This window comes from Bombina bombina, chromosome 3 (genome assembly GCF_027579735.1).
Source record: "Bombina bombina isolate aBomBom1 chromosome 3, aBomBom1.pri, whole genome shotgun sequence".
In the NCBI taxonomy this organism is placed as follows: domain Eukaryota; kingdom Metazoa; phylum Chordata; class Amphibia; order Anura; family Bombinatoridae; genus Bombina; species Bombina bombina.
In genome coordinates, this window is record NC_069501.1 from 220762007 (window position 1) to 220779668 (window position 17662).

General features: G+C 37.4%; 1 protein-coding gene across 4 annotated transcripts in view; it reads left to right on the top strand.

Moving 5' to 3' along the window:
- GIT1 (GIT ArfGAP 1) overlaps window positions 1-17662 on the top strand; it is a 556552-nt gene that overhangs the window by 522969 nt on the left and 15921 nt on the right. For 2 of the 4 annotated variants that reach the window (XM_053706153.1, XM_053706154.1), the window contains exons 16-18: window positions 1215-1304; window positions 2860-2936; window positions 10436-10618. In XM_053706153.1, coding sequence (XP_053562128.1) covers window positions 1215-1304; window positions 2860-2936; window positions 10436-10618 — 350 coding nt within the window. The remainder of the gene's footprint in view (window positions 1-1214; window positions 1305-2859; window positions 2937-10435; window positions 10619-17662) is intronic. The other 2 variants (XM_053706156.1, XM_053706157.1) reach the window with 1 other exon arrangement.

The following is a 17662-nucleotide window of genomic DNA, read 5'->3' on the forward strand; positions in this document are numbered from 1 at the left end:
TACCTGATTGGTGAAATAATATGAGAGTTCACGAGGCTCATCCTTTCAGCTGTCCCAGGACAGACACACTAAAATGCTGCTTTGAAATCCTTTACAATGGAAGGTGACTATTGAGGAACTTTTGAGGTAAAATATCTTTCTTTTTTACAGAGATGTTCAGGAGATATTTTCTAGTCAGCATTTTACAGCTATGCTGCAGCACTTTCAAGTGTTTAAACATTTGGGTATTATGGCCCTTTAAAGGGTTATCAAGTATGTAGAAATGTTCATGGTGTATAAAAGTAAATTCGGTATACATGTGTAGAACAAGAAATCTAGCATTTTGAGTTAAATTTGTTCAAGAAAGCTGTAGTTCAAAAGACGGAGACTAAGAGGGGGTTGCATGCAATTTGGCGAGGACAGTGTCACAGACTGCCTTAGAAGTAAGGGTGGATTTTTTAAACTGAATTTCAGAGGAGACTATGCAGCCACAGGATAAACCAAAAGTAAGCTGGTCTGAGCAGCAGAGCGGATGAATTTCAGAGCAAACAAAATCTAGGACTACAGATTTGTAGATGTGCCCATCTTTTATGCAGTTATAAGGCTATTTGTTGTCACAACTATTACAACAACTCTGGTAAAATTGTCCCATTCGATTTGTCAGTTCAGTTTCTAGACATCCAATATCATGGCACATTATGTTAAACATTTCTTTCTTTTAATAACTTATTAAAAAACCAAACAAAACTCCTTTTTGTAAATAAAAGGTGCCTTTAGACCTGAGTTCATCAAGTCCAGATCAGGACTCCTTGTTCTAAAGTTGCTAATTTTGTCTAGCTCAGGCATTGTGATTAACTTGGCTGTGCTTATGTTGGAAAATAAAGTCAAATCTGCCCTGTTAAAGTGCTTAAAGACTCGAGTTGAAAACACAGTTGGACAGATTATAATAACAGTGCCCCACGGATCATCTAAATGCACAAGTGGATTCCTTCAATGGGATACAAATGACATCTGTTGTGTTTGTTAATGTTACTAGTACTAGCATTGTCTATGTTTTTACTTATACTATCAAGAAGTGTCTGTTTCGTCAAAAAGTTTGAGTCTATTGCATGTTGGTGGGAGGTAGCTCTGTTTTATGTATTGAAGCTGGGCATATCCCATGAGCCTTCTGTTATTGTGTCAGCTGTTGTCTACCTCTGTATGCATGCTCCCTGACATTCCCCTTCCTGTTTTAGATCCGGAAAGGCATTTCTGCCTCTTTTGTGCCCTTCCCCCCTCTGTCCTCCCCTCTGTTCTCCGGACACCCGGACACTTCTCGGAATATGGTGATGTACCCCCATTGTTTGTATTTATGTTTGTCTTTGAAGAATGGGAAGAAATATATAATGGAGAGGGATAATGGTCTGGTGACAAATTCAATGCGATACATAGTACAATATAAGACTTGTTTTGTCATTAGAATAAATGTGTAATACATGGTCCTCAAACTGTTATGCCATGTTTTGTGCATTGGTTTACTGGGTAACACAAGAAAGATGTGAGGCATTATTACTGATTTACTTATATATGGAAATAAGAATCTTGTGCAATTTGTTTTAATAAAGTAGGTCACTTTACCCTACTTGATCACAGCTTGCTTATCACTATTTTAGTCATTTTAATCCACTAGCCTGTGATCAAGCACAAAATTCCATACATCTTTGCTTCTTCAATGCATTTGAGTCCTTGAATTTCCAAGCATATTTTAGCAGAAATGTACTTTTTACTAAGTAAAACATACATAATACTAGACTATGTCTGTATGTATAATCTGACAGATCTTTAGTCCTGTTAAGCAGCACAGTATAATACTGATAGACAATATTATGTGATAATTATCTCCATTGATCATTCTGTTATCGGAGACACCATTATAGTCAAACAAAAATGGCTTCCTTATGTTATATGGAAGACCGCCTTATAATTAGTCATTTTTGCATGCCTTTGTGGTCATTTATCAAATCATTCATAGTTTTCTTTTTGTTTTGTTAAGATTTTACTGCATGTTCAATCTTTATGAAATAATTGATTCTATTGTCTATCTTAAATGTATAATGCATTTTGTGCTTCTTGTAGTAAGTGATGATATTTTAGAGATCCTACTAAAACTAGGCCTAAATGAGAAACTGAAAGCTTCTTATCTTGCGATGCTTAAATAAGTGAGAACCTGCTGTGTTTCAAAAACCCGACCTTTTATACATAATTTTATACATTGTCCTCACCCAAAAAAATGTACTAAAGTCAGCTTGTTTTTTATGGCCCCTAATTACAATGAGCACGTTTGTACATCAAAAGCAATTAAAGGAATACTAAACCCAAATTTTTTTCTTTCATGATTCAGATATGCAATTTTAAGCAACTTTCAAATTTACTCCTATTATCAATTTTTCTTCGATCTCTTGCTATCTTTATTTAAAAAGCAGGAATGTAAAAACTTAGGAGCCGGCCCATTTTAGGTTCAGCACGCTAGATAGCGCTTGCTTTATTGGTGGCTACATTTAGCCACCAATAAGCAAGGGTAATCCAGGTTCTGAACCGAAAATGAGCCGGCTCCTAAGCATTACAGTCCTGCTTTTTTTTTTTTTTTTAAATAAAGAGAACAAATAAAAAATAATAGGAGTAAATTAGAAAGTTGCTTAAAAGTGCATGCTCTATCTGAATCACAAAAGAAAAAAATTGGGTTTAGTATCCCTTTAAGTACTAATAGTGATTTAATTGCTTGATTTTGTATGCATGGTAATTTAGGAATTAATGGAGCTGTGCAGTTGTAGATGAGGGTGGAGTAGGATTGGTGTGTATAGGACAGTCCTGTGGGATTCCTGACGTGTGTGTTCTCTCCAGCCAGTAAAAGCTGATCGGCACGGCAGTGGAACAGACAGCGACTACGACAACACCCAGAGCACAGAAACAGGCAGCGGGTATGTTTATTCATGTTAATAATATACATTCTCAGATTATAATTACTGATGTACACAATACTACACACAATGAATTTTTAGCTTATGTGCTTCTTTTCTATAAGAGTTGATAAAATTAAACAGAGGAGCTACTGGGACCAGTGGAAGGGGAGTCTCACACAATCTTAGACGGACTTGCAAAGAACTTAAAACTAAATAAAATTCATCCTAGATACAAAAGAACACCTGAGCATGGGGACATTTTTTTGCAGATTATTGCAGTGCTGTTTTAGTTTTAATTTGAAAAGTGCATTACAGGTCAGCGGCTGATAAGGAAACTCCAACAATTCTCTTGGTGGACATTGCCAGGCATAAAAAGAAACAACTTTCAATTTTAAAATGTTTTTTTTTTTTCCGATGCCCCAAATAAAAAATAATAAAAAAACTTTATATAAACCCTTTATCTGGGCACATTAGATAGATATAGGCTGGTCTGGTTTGTTTGGCCCTTTGGGTTGCTCTTTATGCACCATGATGTCTACATAAACCTATCCTGACAGTTGTCTATATAATAAGTCCCATTGCGTAAACAATATTTCTCATTTATTGTGTAATTATTTTAAAGAACTTCTGTAGTGAGTTGACATCACCCTCTGCTTTTAGTTGAAGTGACAGCCCTGCTGATTGGTCTTTGGTGACTGATATTTACACCGCCTTAACTGACATTTTATAGAGCTTGTGTAAAATGCATACCCCCCAACTGTCCCGATTTTCGCGGGACAGTCCCAATTTTAGGGGTCTGTCCCGGGTTGCTAGCCATCTGTCCTGCATTGCCCCATGCATTTAAAAAAAAAAATGTTTAAATTTTATTGGGCACATACTCAGAATCAGCTGGCTTTTCTCTCCCAGGGTTATATTCCTGTTAGATTCCTTGTGGAAAAGTAATGGTGTGTGGGTTAAGCAGTAGTAGGCAGGCTGTATACCCTCTGACCTCAGGTAATGGTGACCTCTAACGCCTGGTAGTGATGACGTCTAACCCCTGGTGATAATACTAGCATGCCTTCAGTTTTATACAATGAGCAGTGCAGCACCAGGTTAATGAACAGTGGCAGCCTCAGACTGCTAGCTAATGTGCTTGCCAACCCCAGGACCTCATACAATGAGTTACAGATACCCATATTTGATGTAGTGTGTGTCTGTGTGTATGCGTATCTGCATGTATAAGTGTAAGCTGTGTAGTGTGTGTGTGTATCTGCATGTATAAGTGTATGCTATGTAGTGTGTGTGTCTGCATGTATAAATGTAAGCTATGAAGTGTGTGTATCTGCATGTATAAGTGTATACTATGTAGTGTGTGTGTGTATCTGCATGTGTAAGTGTATACTATGTAGTGTGTGTGTATCTGTATGTTTAAGTGTATGCTATGTAGTGTGTGTGCATGTGTAAGTGTATACTATGTAGTGTGTGTGTATCTGTATGTATAAGTGTATGATATGTAGTGTGTGTATGCAATGTAGTGTATGTGTGTATCTGCATGTGTAAGTGTATGCAATGTAGTGTATGTGTGTATCTGCATGTATAAGTGTATGGTATGTAGTGTGTGTGTATCTGCATGTATAAGTGTATGCTATGTAGTGTGTTACTGTGCATGTATGCTATGTAGTGTGTGTGTGTGTGTATCTGCATGTGTAAGTGTGTATCTGCATGTGTAAGTGTATGCTATTTAGTGTGTGTGTATCTGCATGTGTAAGTGTATGCTATGTAGTGTGTGTGTATGTGCATGTGTAAGTGTATGCTATGTAGTGTGTTACTGTGCATTGTTGCTAACTTTAAAGGCCAGAATCTAGAATATTAATGAGGAAAGCAGAGAGCAGTTTTAAAGAATCTATTATTAAATGTCCAATTAAGATAAAAAATATTTAGCACTGTCGCTGCAAAGGTTAATTAAATACAGAGCTCACATAGCTATACCAGTGGTTCGAGCTTGTTTGATTTGCTGCCTAAGTGTATTCAAATATATGACTTTATTTAGAATTTTATTTATATTACTTTGGTCTTATGATTTGTTTTAAGCCCCGCCCCTGCCCACCACATTTCAAATTTTTGCCACGAGGGGGGGGGGTGCCTCTCTTTTGAATTTTGAAATGTTGGGAGGTATGAAAATGTCATATCCAAATATCAATAACTATTATATTTTACACTGTACAACTTCTGCATCTTTATCTGAAGCATGGGTTATGTACTGAGATATTCTGTCTGTATGATGAGTGTTTGTTTTGTTTTTTCTTTTAATAAAAGCTAAATTAAAAAAAAAACATTATTTCTTCTTTTTATACGCCAACTTACAGTGACAAAGTAAGAATAGCCCTTGTCAAACAAATAAATAAATCATGGAGATATTTTTGAGTACAGGAAGGCACTCGGCAGCATGAATCATGCTTTGTGTGCAATATTGCCAAGCAACACTTCCTAACAATTGGAGATGGTTTGTTTGAGGAATATGGGGTCAAATAAGGACAGAATAAGAGATCATAGTTGGATTATGTTTCAAAAGGAGTAGCAAAAAAAGGTACATTTCTTAGAGACAGCCTAGTGTAAAGTTAAATTGCCTTGTTTTATTGGAACACTTTTCTCTTTCGTTTACACCCCCTAGATTGAGTTGTATTAACCTTTCTGCAGAACGTATCATCTGTGTAGATGTTTTGTTAAAAGGAAATTAACCTAACAGAAATCATTCACTCAGCATGTGAAAAGAGCAGCAATTAAACGTGATAACATTTGTACATTAATTTGTGAAAACCGAAAGTTATTTTAAGTGAAAAGTTAGAAAGTAGCAGGAAAATCATATTTCTTCACAGCTAATACTTCAGTTTTAATAGATCGCTGGCCATAAGAAACATGAATAAAAAATGCAGCTGCAATTTGAAAATCACACCCTGGTATCTTCTCAGTTACATAGAATAGGTCAGATAAGTCAGGAATAATTGCTGCCTTTAACTTCAGATAGCTTTGTAATCTATATAGGTTGGGCTTTGGGCATCCTCCATGGTTTCAAGCTAAATAATATGATAGCCACCAATTAGCAATGATGGCATTAAAGGGACGTAAAACAATGCGCCTTTACTATTAAATAAAGAAAATCAAAGTAGATATAAAAAGAAACCAATTGTGTAAAAAACATCAAACTACTTCATGCAAAATTAGCACTTAAATGGACAGTAAAGTCATAATTAGACATTTATGATTGAGACAGAGCACACACATTTAAACAACTTTCCAATGTACTTCTATTATTTAATTTGCTTCCTTCTCATATTATCCTTTGCTGAATGGTTTATCTAGGTAAACTTAGGAGCAGCAAAGAACCTAGGTTTTAGCTGCTGATTGGTGGCTGCATATATATACACCGATTGTCATTGGCTCACCCAGGTGTTCCGTTGGAAACCAGTAGTTCATTGCTGCTCCTTCTACAAATGATACCAAGAGAACGAAGCCAATTTGATAATAGAAGTAAACTGGAAAGTTGTTTAAAATTGTTTGTTCTACCTAAATAATGAAAGAAAATGTTTGGGTTTCATGTCCCTTTAAAGATTCTCAGTGTTGCCATTGCAGCCCCCTCCCCCCCCAACTGTCCCGATTTTCGCGGGACAGTCCCAATCTTAGGGGTCTTTCCCGCTGTCCCGGGTTGGTAGCCATCTGTACCGCATTACCCCATGCATAAAATTATTATTATTTTTTTTTTAATTCTATTGGGCACATACTCAGAAGCAGCTGTTTTTTCTCTCCCAGGGTTATATACCTGTTAGATTCCTTGTGGAAAAGTAATGGTGTGTGGGTTAAGCAGGAGTAGTAAGGCTGTATACCCTCTGACCTCAGGTAATGATGACCTCTAACCCCTGGTAGTAATGACGTCTACCCCTGGTGATAATACTAGCATGCCTTCAGTTTTATTCGATGAGAAGTGCTAAAACCAGGGTAATGAACAGTGGCAGCCTCAGACTGCCAGCTAATGGGCTTGCCAACCCCAGGACCTCATACAATGAGTTACAGATACCCATATATGATATAGTGTGTGTGTGTGTCTATCTGTATCTATTAGTGTGTATGTGTGTGTATCTAAGTATATTCTATGTAGTGTGTGTGTCTGCATGTATAAATGTAAGCTATGAAGTGTGTGTATCTGCATGTATAAGTGTATACTATGTAGTGTGTGTATATCTGCGTGTGTAAGTGTATACTATGTAGTGTGTGTGTGTGTGTATATCTGCATGTATAAGTGTAAGCTATGTAGTGTGTGTATCTGCCTGTATAAGTATATGATATGTAGTGTGTGTGTATCTGCATGTATAAGTGTATGCTATGTAGTGTGTATGTGTGTATCTGTATGTATAAGTATATGCTGTGTAGTGTGTGTGTGTATCTGCCTGTATAAGTGTATGATATGTAGTGTGTGTCTGCATGTGTAAGTGTATGGTATGTAGTGTTTATGTATGTGCATGTGTAAGTGTATACTATGTAGTGTGTGTGTGTGTATCTGTATGTATAAGTATATGCTATGTAGTGTGTGTGTGTATCTGCCTGTATAAGTGTATGATATGTAGTGTGTGTCTGCATGTGTAAGTGTATGGTATGTAGTGTTTATGTATGTGCATGTGTAAGTGTATACTATGTAGTGTGTGTGTGTATCTGCATGTGTAAGTGTATGCTATGTAGTGTGTGTGTATCTGCATGTATAAGTGTATGCTATGTAGTGTGTGTGCATGTATAAGTGTATGCTATGTAGTGTGTGTGCATGTATAAGTGTATGCTATGTAGTGTGTGTGCATGTATAAGTGTATGCTATGTAGTGTGTGTGCATGTATAAGTGTATGCTATGTAGTGTGTGTGCATGTATAAGTGTATGCTATGTAGTGTGTGTGCATGTATAAGTGTATGGTATGTAGTTTGTGTGCATGTATAAGTGTATGCTATGTAGTGTGTGTATCTGCATGTATAAGTGTATGCTATGTAGTGTGTGTGCATGTATAAGTGTATGCTATGTAGTGTGTGTGCATGTATAAGTGTATGCTATGTAGTGTGTGTATGTGCATGTATAAGTGTATGCTATGTAGTGTGTGTGTATCTGCATGTGTAAGTGTATACTATGTAGTGTGTATGCTATGTAGTGTGTGTGTATCTGCATGTGTAAGTGTATGTTATGTAGTGTGTGTGTATGTGCACGTGTAAGTGTATGCTATGTAGTGTATGTGCATGTGTAAGTGTATGCTATGTAGTGTGTGTGTAAGTGTATGCTATGTAGTGTGTGTTTATTTGCATGTGTAAGTGTATGCTATGTAATGTGTGTGTGTATCTGCATGTGTAAGTGTATGCTATGTAGTGTGTGTGTATCTGCATGTGTAAGTGTATGTTATGTAGTGTGTGTGTATGTGCACGTGTAAGTGTATGCTATGTAGTGTGTGTGTATGTGCATGTGTAAGTGTATGCTATGTAGTGTGTGTGTAAGTGTATGCTATGTAGTGTGTGTGTATTTGCATGTGTAAGTGTATGCTATGTAATGTGTGTGTGTATCTGCATGTGTAAGTGTATGCTATGTAGTGTGTGTGTATCTGCATGTGTAAGTGTATGCTATGTAGTGTGTGTATCTGCATGTGTAAGTGTATGGTATGTAGTGTTTATGTATGTGCATGTGTAAGTGTATACTATGTAGTGTGTGTGTATCTGCATGTGTAAGTGTATGCTATGTAGTGTGTGTGCATGTATAAGTGTATGCTATGTAGTGTGTGTGCTATGTAGTGTGTGTGTATGTGCCTGTATAAGTGTATGCTATGTAGTGTGTGTGTATCTGCATGTGTAAGTGTATGCTATGTAGTGTGTGTGTATGTGCATGTGTAAGTGTATGCTCCCTCTTTTGAATTTTGAAATGTTGGGAGGTACGCCATTGCCTGCAGAGAGATAATAGCTGCCATTATAAGAACTTAAGTTCTACTGTTGCTTCCTAGCAAATGATTTTTGCATTAAAAGTCCACTCCTGAGCATGAGAAATAAACAGACTTCCTGTTGCTGGAGCACAGTGAAAGCGAGAGCTCAATTCTCCTAGCAACCACTTAAAAGGAGAAGGCCCCACCTTTGCCTTCCAGTAATAGACCCTGCACAAATTAAGTTAAAAAAATGAAATACATGTAAAATCCATTTTAAAATGATGAATACATATTACTATGATTTCTATTAAAGGGATACTAAACTCAATTTCTTTATTTCATGATTCAGATAGAGCATGCAATTTTAATCAATTTACTCCATTTATCAAATTTTCTTTGTTCTCTTGCTATCTTTAGTAAAAAGCAGGAAAGCTTAGGAGCCAGCCCATTTTCGGTTCAGCACCCTGGATAGTGCTTGCTTATTGGTGGCTACATTTAGCAAACCAATAAGCAAGCATAACCCAGGTTCTGAACCAAAAATGAGCTGACTCCTAGTCTTTACATTCCTGCTTTTTAAATAAAGATAGCAAGAGAACAAATAAAATTTGATAATAGGAGCACATTAGACAGTTGCTTAAAATTGCTTGCTCTATCTTAATCATTAAAGAAAAAAATTGTGTTTAGTATCCCTTTAAGTATAATCTCCTGCTTATTACAAAAAAAATCAAACACACTGTATTATATCCATTTAAAGGGACATGAAACTCAAAATTCTTATTTAATTATTCAGATAAAGCATACAATTTTAAGCAACTTTCCAATGTAAAATGTACTTCATTTTCTTGGCATCCTTTGTTAAAGGAGCAGCATTGCATCACTTGGATTTTGTTGAATACATCTGCTGATTCAATGACAAGGCATATTGTACAGCCACCAATCAGTAACTAGCTCCCAGTAGTGCATTGCTGCTCCTATGCCTACCTATGAGTTTGTTTCAACAAAGGACACCAAGAGAACAAGAGAAAATTAGATAATAGAAGAAGTAAAATGCAAATGTGTTGTATGCTTTAACTGAATCCTGATATAAAAATATTGGGTTTCATGTCCCTTTTAAGGCGTTGTCATGGTTAAATGTATCTTATTAAAGGGACATGAGTAGGTTTACAGTGACACTGGCTCATGGTATGAAACATAGAAATACAGAAAATAAACTGAGCAAACTAAAAAGAAAAGCAACACATACAATCTATTAACACATTTATTGATTTAGGGTTTATTATTTGTAGACTCGGGCAAGGCAAATTAATAGTTTTTTTCAGATGCAATTGTTCCAAACAAACTAAGCTAACAACAAACTCTGTTAAATAAAGGGGAATGTTTATGGAATATAACCAAATCAGATAATAGATTATTATGTAAGAAGAAAAAAATAAGTCTCTATATATTTCATTAGGGAGATTACAAAACAAAAACTTCTCAGGTGTAAAACACTGAATATAGGGAATTAGTTTTGTGTTACAGCTGAAGTATCCCTGTACTTTTGTACAATCAGGGTTTGTTTTTTCCGGCTGTCAGTCAATATTAATAGCTCATTCTCTGTAGGCTTGATGGGAGAAGGTACTTGGAGCTTTCACGGGATGAAGATTTCCATGCGGAAGCTGAAGATGTAGAACTGGAGTTAGACCCCTCATTACCCAGCACGGAAGATGTGATTCTTAGAACTGAGCAAGTGACCAAGAACATCCAGGAGCTGCTGAGAGCCGCACAAGAATTCAAACATGACAGGTGAGATTAGCTCTCCATTAGCTCCTTTTTTAGCGATCCTTTTAACAGGATTATTGCAGCAATACATAAATCACTCACTAGACAGCCTGTGAGTGATTTCTGTATTGCTGCAATAATCCTATTAAAAGGATTGTTGTGTTAAAACAGTATTTGAAGCAAAAAACTGAGAATTTGCATATCTAATTTGCAGATCTTACCCAGAATTCTCTTGTGCATTGGTAACATTTTATATGGAGTATTTCTGGGGAAAAGCAAGCGGGGAATCTTGCCTAGATGTGCTAGTTTCCTATGCAAATATTTGTATTGATTTAATTTTGAGACATGGAGGATTTTAATCTCAGTTTTTTATCTCCCCCATAATTTTAATGAATATATATATATATATATATATATATATATATATATATATATATATATATATATATATATATATAATATAGCACAAGAGAACCACACTCACTGGACTTTTAAAGTGTAGCAAATTTATTGGAGTAGTGACGTTTCGGGAAAAACAATCCCCTCCCAGGAGTATACAGTGTGTGTGTGTGTGTGTGTGTGTGTGTATATATATATATATATATATATATATATATATATATATATATATATATATATATATATATATATATATATATATATATAAATATATAAAAATACCGTTCACAATACAGTGTTACCCTCCTTGGGACATCTGCCTGGGTGCAAACATGCAATGGATACTCCTGGAAAAACGGATGCACTCTCAGGTCTTTTTAGTGAAGAAAAAAAATCTTTAATGTAACGTTTTCAGGGACTTCTTCCCCGTCATCAGCATAAATTTTGTGTAAAACAAACAAGCATTTAAACCAAAACATGTAATTAATCAATTTACAATACCTGTGTTGAAATCAGTGAGTTCGGCGCCTAAACAGAGCTATTGGAACGCATCTCCTGCGTTCCACTGTGTACATACCGGAAGTACCTACACTTCCTGTGTTTCCTGCAATGAAGTCAAAACTTGAAATAATAATAAATACAAAAGTGTGTTTCAATACAAAGTTGGTGTGCAACACTTTTCCTAAAAATAACTTAAGTGTACCATTCCTGGTTGTGATATTGTTGTGCTTAATTGTGATCACAATCAATACGTTAAGTGTTATTTTTTTCCCCTGTTATTTTACAACAAAATAAATATGTCATACTATTTGTCCTTTTCCTCCGTTATTTACAACTTTCTATCTGCAGGCTTTTAAACTTGCCTTAAATGTATCTCCGATGCCCATGGTGCTTCTGTAATTTGTTATCGCGCCGAGCATCTGATTTGTTTTGCTATGTTACTATGGTAGCCAGTGGCTGCCAGATCTACTTGGCGCTCTGATCTGCGGTTGGGGTCTCTACATCATTGTGTACAATATAAGGACCGCTCTGACAGGAAGGTGATTTTCCACAGTTGGAACTAGTTCCTCATATAGTAAATGGTCTAGACATAATTGCTACAATATGTACACATATACTACCTGCATTAATTACTACAAGCAACTCGGGCATCAAACACAAAGACACAAATTGAATAAATAGAGGGGGGCTTACAAAGAATGAGAGAAGTTAAATTAAATACACAAAGAAAAAAATAATAAATTAAAAAAACATAAAGCAATGTTTCTTATATCTATGGTGTACACTACAGGTGTACCCCATAGTCTGGTGGACTAGATAGAATGTCCGCAATAGTTGTGCTGTTGGCACTCAGTGCTGTCTCTGTACTTCCTGCTGTCCGTGGTGGTCAGCTAGCGTGCTGTACCTGCATAGAACTGCACATATGAAATTCACATATGGAGTTGACCCCAGTCTCAGTGGTGTTATCTGTATATCCATCCATGTTGGCTCTTAAAGAGACCCCTGTTGGGGTTTCATATTCTCCTGGTTTAGCCTTTTCTGTGTGTCATTCCCAATTTTTTACTTATTGGACACTCTTGTCCGTTCATCATGTTAATGAGATGTTTAGCTTCATTGCATCCCTCTGTTCTTTCTCCTTGTTCAGGTTATAGGTATATATGACTATAGGGCTACTTATTTAAATAAATAGAGACAGCAGAGCCTTTTTGTTTATGGGTAACTGGCCACCCAGAGGTTGTGACCTATTAGATGAAGGGGATCACTTCCGTGACTCCCTCCACTATAAATGTGCTATGTATGTTCGATGATCTACCCCAAGAGGGGCCTGATACCTAACATAGAGCTACAAAAGGCTTCTGCATCCTCCAGCCGTACCCTAGTGTGTTGCTCCCCTCTATATAAGTGCCTTAAAGTCTGGAGGAGAATTTAAACCTCCTGGGGCTATAGTGCCCAACCTATATATCCATTCTGCCTCTCGCCTCAAGAGGGCTTTGTTACGATCTCCTCCCCTATCTAGAGGGGGAATGTGATCAATCAGAATGTACCTTATAGTGGATACTTGGTGTGCCATCTGTGCACAGTGTCTGGCTACTGGTTGGTCGGATTCTCCCTGGGATAACGCTACTCGTATGGCTCTTCTATGGTTCGCCATCCTTTCACGTAGTGTGCCACTCGTTTTTCCGACATAGAAGCGTGCACATGGGCAAAACAAGAGGTATACCACAAATGTGAGAGTGTTTGATGGTATATATTTTATTTGTATGTGGGTGGTGGAAGTTCTTTGTTGCTACCAGGCCATTGCATGTGGTGCATCCCAGGCATTTGTATGAGCCTTTAATATTGATACCAGCTGTTTGTATATAACTCTGTTTTGGGTCTGTCCGTACCAGAACATCTCTGAGGTTGGTGCCCCTTCGATAAGCTATCATGGGTGTGAGGTTTTGCGTGAATGTTAGTCTGGAATCTGTTTCAGCCACTGGCCAGTGCTCTTTTAGTATCCTGCCAGCATCCGTAGTGCTGGGTGAGAAGGTTGTTGTCATGATCAATCTGTTGTCTTTCTCTGTTGGCTTCTCTTTGTGAATGAGGCTATGCTGTGTGTAAGGTAGGATTTCTTTCAACGTGTTATCCACTACCTGTTTCTTATAGCCCCTCTGTAGGAACTTGTCCCTCATATATTGCAGTTGTGAGAACCCTGTTGCTGTGTTACAGTTGTTGCGCACAACCCTAGTCATCTGAGACTTAATGATGCCTTTCAATAAAGCTGGTGGATGGCAGCTAGTGGCATTCAGGATAGAATTTCTGTCAGTAGGTTTACTGTAAAGCGTGGTTCCTAACGAATTCCCTTGTATAAAAATACTAAGGTCAAGAAATTGTATTTCTGTGTCCTGATGTATCATTTTGAACCTCACTGGGGTAGGTGTATTGTTCCAGTATTCAAACCAGTCCAGTAGTTTTTGTCGCCCCCCTCTCCAGATCATAAACACATCGTCGATGTATCTTGCATAGAATACTATCGAGGATGTATCCGTGTTCCACAGGAATTGATTTTCGAATTCGGACATATAGATATTGGGAAAAAATAACACTTAACGTATTGATTGTGATCACAATTAAGCACAACAATATCACAACCAGGAATGGTACACTTAAGTTATTTTTAGGATAAGTGTTGCACACCAACTTTGTATTGAAACACACTTTTGTATTTATTATTATTTCAAGTTTTGACTTCATTGCCGGAAACACAGGAAGTGTAGGTACTTCCGGTATGCACACAGTGGAACGCAGGAGATGCATTCCAATAGCTCTGTTTAGGCGCCTAGCTCACTGATTTCAACACAGGTATTGTAAATTGATTAATTACATGTTTTGGTTTAAATGCTTGTTTGTTTTACACAAAATTTAAAAGAGTTAAAAAGGGTTTAAAGGGAAGCGCTAAAACAAAGCCAAAGGTACTCACTCACTTAAAATATATACAATTTATTATAACATATAAATAGAACATAAAAGGGACGTCTCCCCAAATGACACTGTAAAAGATTCCTATAGGATATATAAAACAGGAGATCCTAATAAGAACCGCTATATGTAGAATTTATAAAATTATATTGCACACTAAGTTAACGGCTCTAAAACAAATAGTAAAATAAAATACAATTAGAGTCCATGAAATTGATGAATATAAATACCACCAGGCTGCCAAAGAGAGTTAATAAGGTAGATCTGCCGGTTAAATGTATTCTGAAAACTCCACACTTCCTCAAGAGAAATAAATGACCAGCATATTCACAAAGTTATTAGGATTAAAGTTCTTGGCAATTTACTTTACCCACGATCTCCTGATCGTCTGCAGCACACCTTCCTTGTTCGGTATCCCCCTCGAGTAGATCCGACTGCGGTTTCTCGGCATCTGACGTCACTGAATAGAGTTCCGGCAAAGGGAAGCGGCCAGAGCTTTGCGCTTATTGTAACATTTACCGGTGCTATTCTCTCACATCCACCCTGCACTTAGTGCTAAGATGCACGCAAGGGTGTATAGAGGTATTGTAGATAGATGTTGTAGAAAGGTAGGCACTGTGGTGAATATTCCAACTTCATTCAAACCGCAAAGCATATATTAAAAGTTCCAAATAAGAAAACAAGTTCCAATTTCTTATAACCCGGGTTAAGTTAAAGGAATCCAAAGGTAGTAGATGTATTGCACATATGCCAAAAAGTAGTCCTGCCTTCACAGCCGACGCGTTTCGCCCTCTTAAGGGCTTTATCAAGGTTGTCATATTCATCAATTTCATGGACTCTAACTGTATTTTATTTTACTATTTGTTTTAGAGCCGTTAACTTAGTGTGCAATATAATTTTATAAATTCTACATATAGCGGTTCTTATTAGGATCTCCTGTTTTATATATCCTATAGGAATCTTTTACAGTGTCATTTGGGGAGACGTCCCTTTTATGTTATATTTATATGTTATAATAAATTGTATATATTTTAAGTGAGTGAGTACCTTTGGCTTTGTTTTAGCGCTTCCCTTTAAACCCTTTTTAACTCTTTTAATTTTTTGTGTGACAAATATAGGGATATTGTCATTTAGGGGGAGTTTGGTATTCTCATTTGTCTTAGCGCACCTTAGACCCATTTTCTACTATTACACAAAATTTATGCTGATGACGGGGAAGAAGTCCCTGAAAACGTTACATTAAAGATTTTTTTTCTTCACTAAAAAGACCAGAGAGTGCATCCGTTTTTCCAGGAGTATATATATATATATATATATATATATATATATATATATATATATATATATATATATATATATATATATATATATATGTGTGTGTGTATATATATATATATATATATATATATATATATGTGTGTGTATATATATATATATATATATATATATATATATATATATATATATATATGTATATATATATATATATATATATATATATATGTGTGTGTGTATATATATATATATATATATTCTTTATTTGTAAAGCGCCGACAGATTCTGCAGCGCTGCCCATGGGTACAAGGATAACAGAATAACAGTACAATGGAGAAACAATACAATAAAAGACAACATATTGAGGGCCCTATTCTCGTGGGAACTTACAATCTAGATGGGTAGGAGGATGGAAAACAGTAGGTGGGGACTGCAAAGGTGAGAATGATATTAGTGAGGAGATAGAGGGCAACTGTTAGTTAAGCAAAGTTAGTCAGGTGATAAGCTTCCCTGAACAGAAAGGTCTTTAGGGAACGTTTAAAGGAGGAGAGGTAAGGGGGAAGTCTGACAGCTTGAGGAAGTGCGTTCCAGAAGGTTGGTGCCACACGAGAGAAGTCCTGTAGTCTAGCATGAGAGGAGGTGATGGTAGAGGACGCAAGAAGCAGGTCATTGTTGGATCTTAGGGGATGGGCAGAAGTATATTTGTTGATGAGTGAGGACAGGTAGGGTGAGGCAGCATTGGTGAGGGCTTTGTAGGTCAGGATGAGAATTTTGAATTTAACTCTGTTGTGAATGGGGAGCCAGTGAAGGGACTCACAGATAGGTGCAGCAAAAACAGAGCGTCGAGAGAGAAGGATTAGCCTGGAATATGCATTTAGGATGGTTTGGAGGGGAGAGAGGCGGGAGAGAGGGAGGCTAGTTAGTAAGTTGTTACAGTAGTCAAGTCGGTAAATTACCAGAGAGTGGATTAGTTGTTTAGTATTTTCAGCACTCAGAAATGGACGAATTTTGGAGATATTGCGTAGGTGGTTGCGGCAGGATGAAGAGAGCAGTTGGATGTGGGGAATGAAGGACAGATTTGAGTCAAGCGTGACTCCGAGGCAGCGGACTTGGGGTGATGGGGAGATAGTGGTGCCGCCAACAGTGATAGGAAAATTGGAAACTGGAGTGGAGTTAGAGGGGGGAATTAGAAGTAGTTCGGGCCTTGGATATATTTATTTTTAGGTGGTGAGAGGCCATCCAGTAGGAAATGCCAGATAAGCATTCGCTGATGTGAGAATTGACAGAAGGAGAGAGTGCAGGGGTGGAAAGGTAGATCTGGTTATCATCAGCATAGAGGTGATAGCTGAAGCCATAGCTGTCGATAAGTTTACCAAGTGAAGAAGTGTAAATAGAGAAGAGTAGTAGACCCAGGACAGAGCCTTGAGGTACTCCAACAGACAGAGGCAATAGAGAGGAGGAGGCACCAGCAAAAGAGACAGAGAAGGATCGGTTAGAGAGATAAGAGTGGATCCAGGAGAGGGCAGTGTCGCAGAGACAGAGAGAGCTGAGAGACCTTAGGAGAAGGGGATAGTCAACAGTGTCAAAGGCAGTAGAAAGGTCAAGTAAGATGAGTATAGAGTAGTACCCTTTGTTTTTAGCAGAAAGGAGATCGTTCGTAACCTTGGTGAGGGCAGTCTCGGTTGAGTGTTGTGGACGGAAGCCAGATTGCAGGGGATCAAGCAATGAGTTGGAGGACAGGAAGTGGGTTAGGCGATTGAAAACTAGTTTTTCCAGGAATTTTGAAGCTAGCGGGAGCAGTGATATGGGGCGGTAGTTTGCAGGGGAGTTAGGGTAAAATGGAGGGTTTTTTGAGGATGGGGGTGTCCTTTGCATGTTTGAAGGAGGCAGGGAATGAGCCGGTAGAAAGGGATAGGGTGAATATGTGAGTAAGAG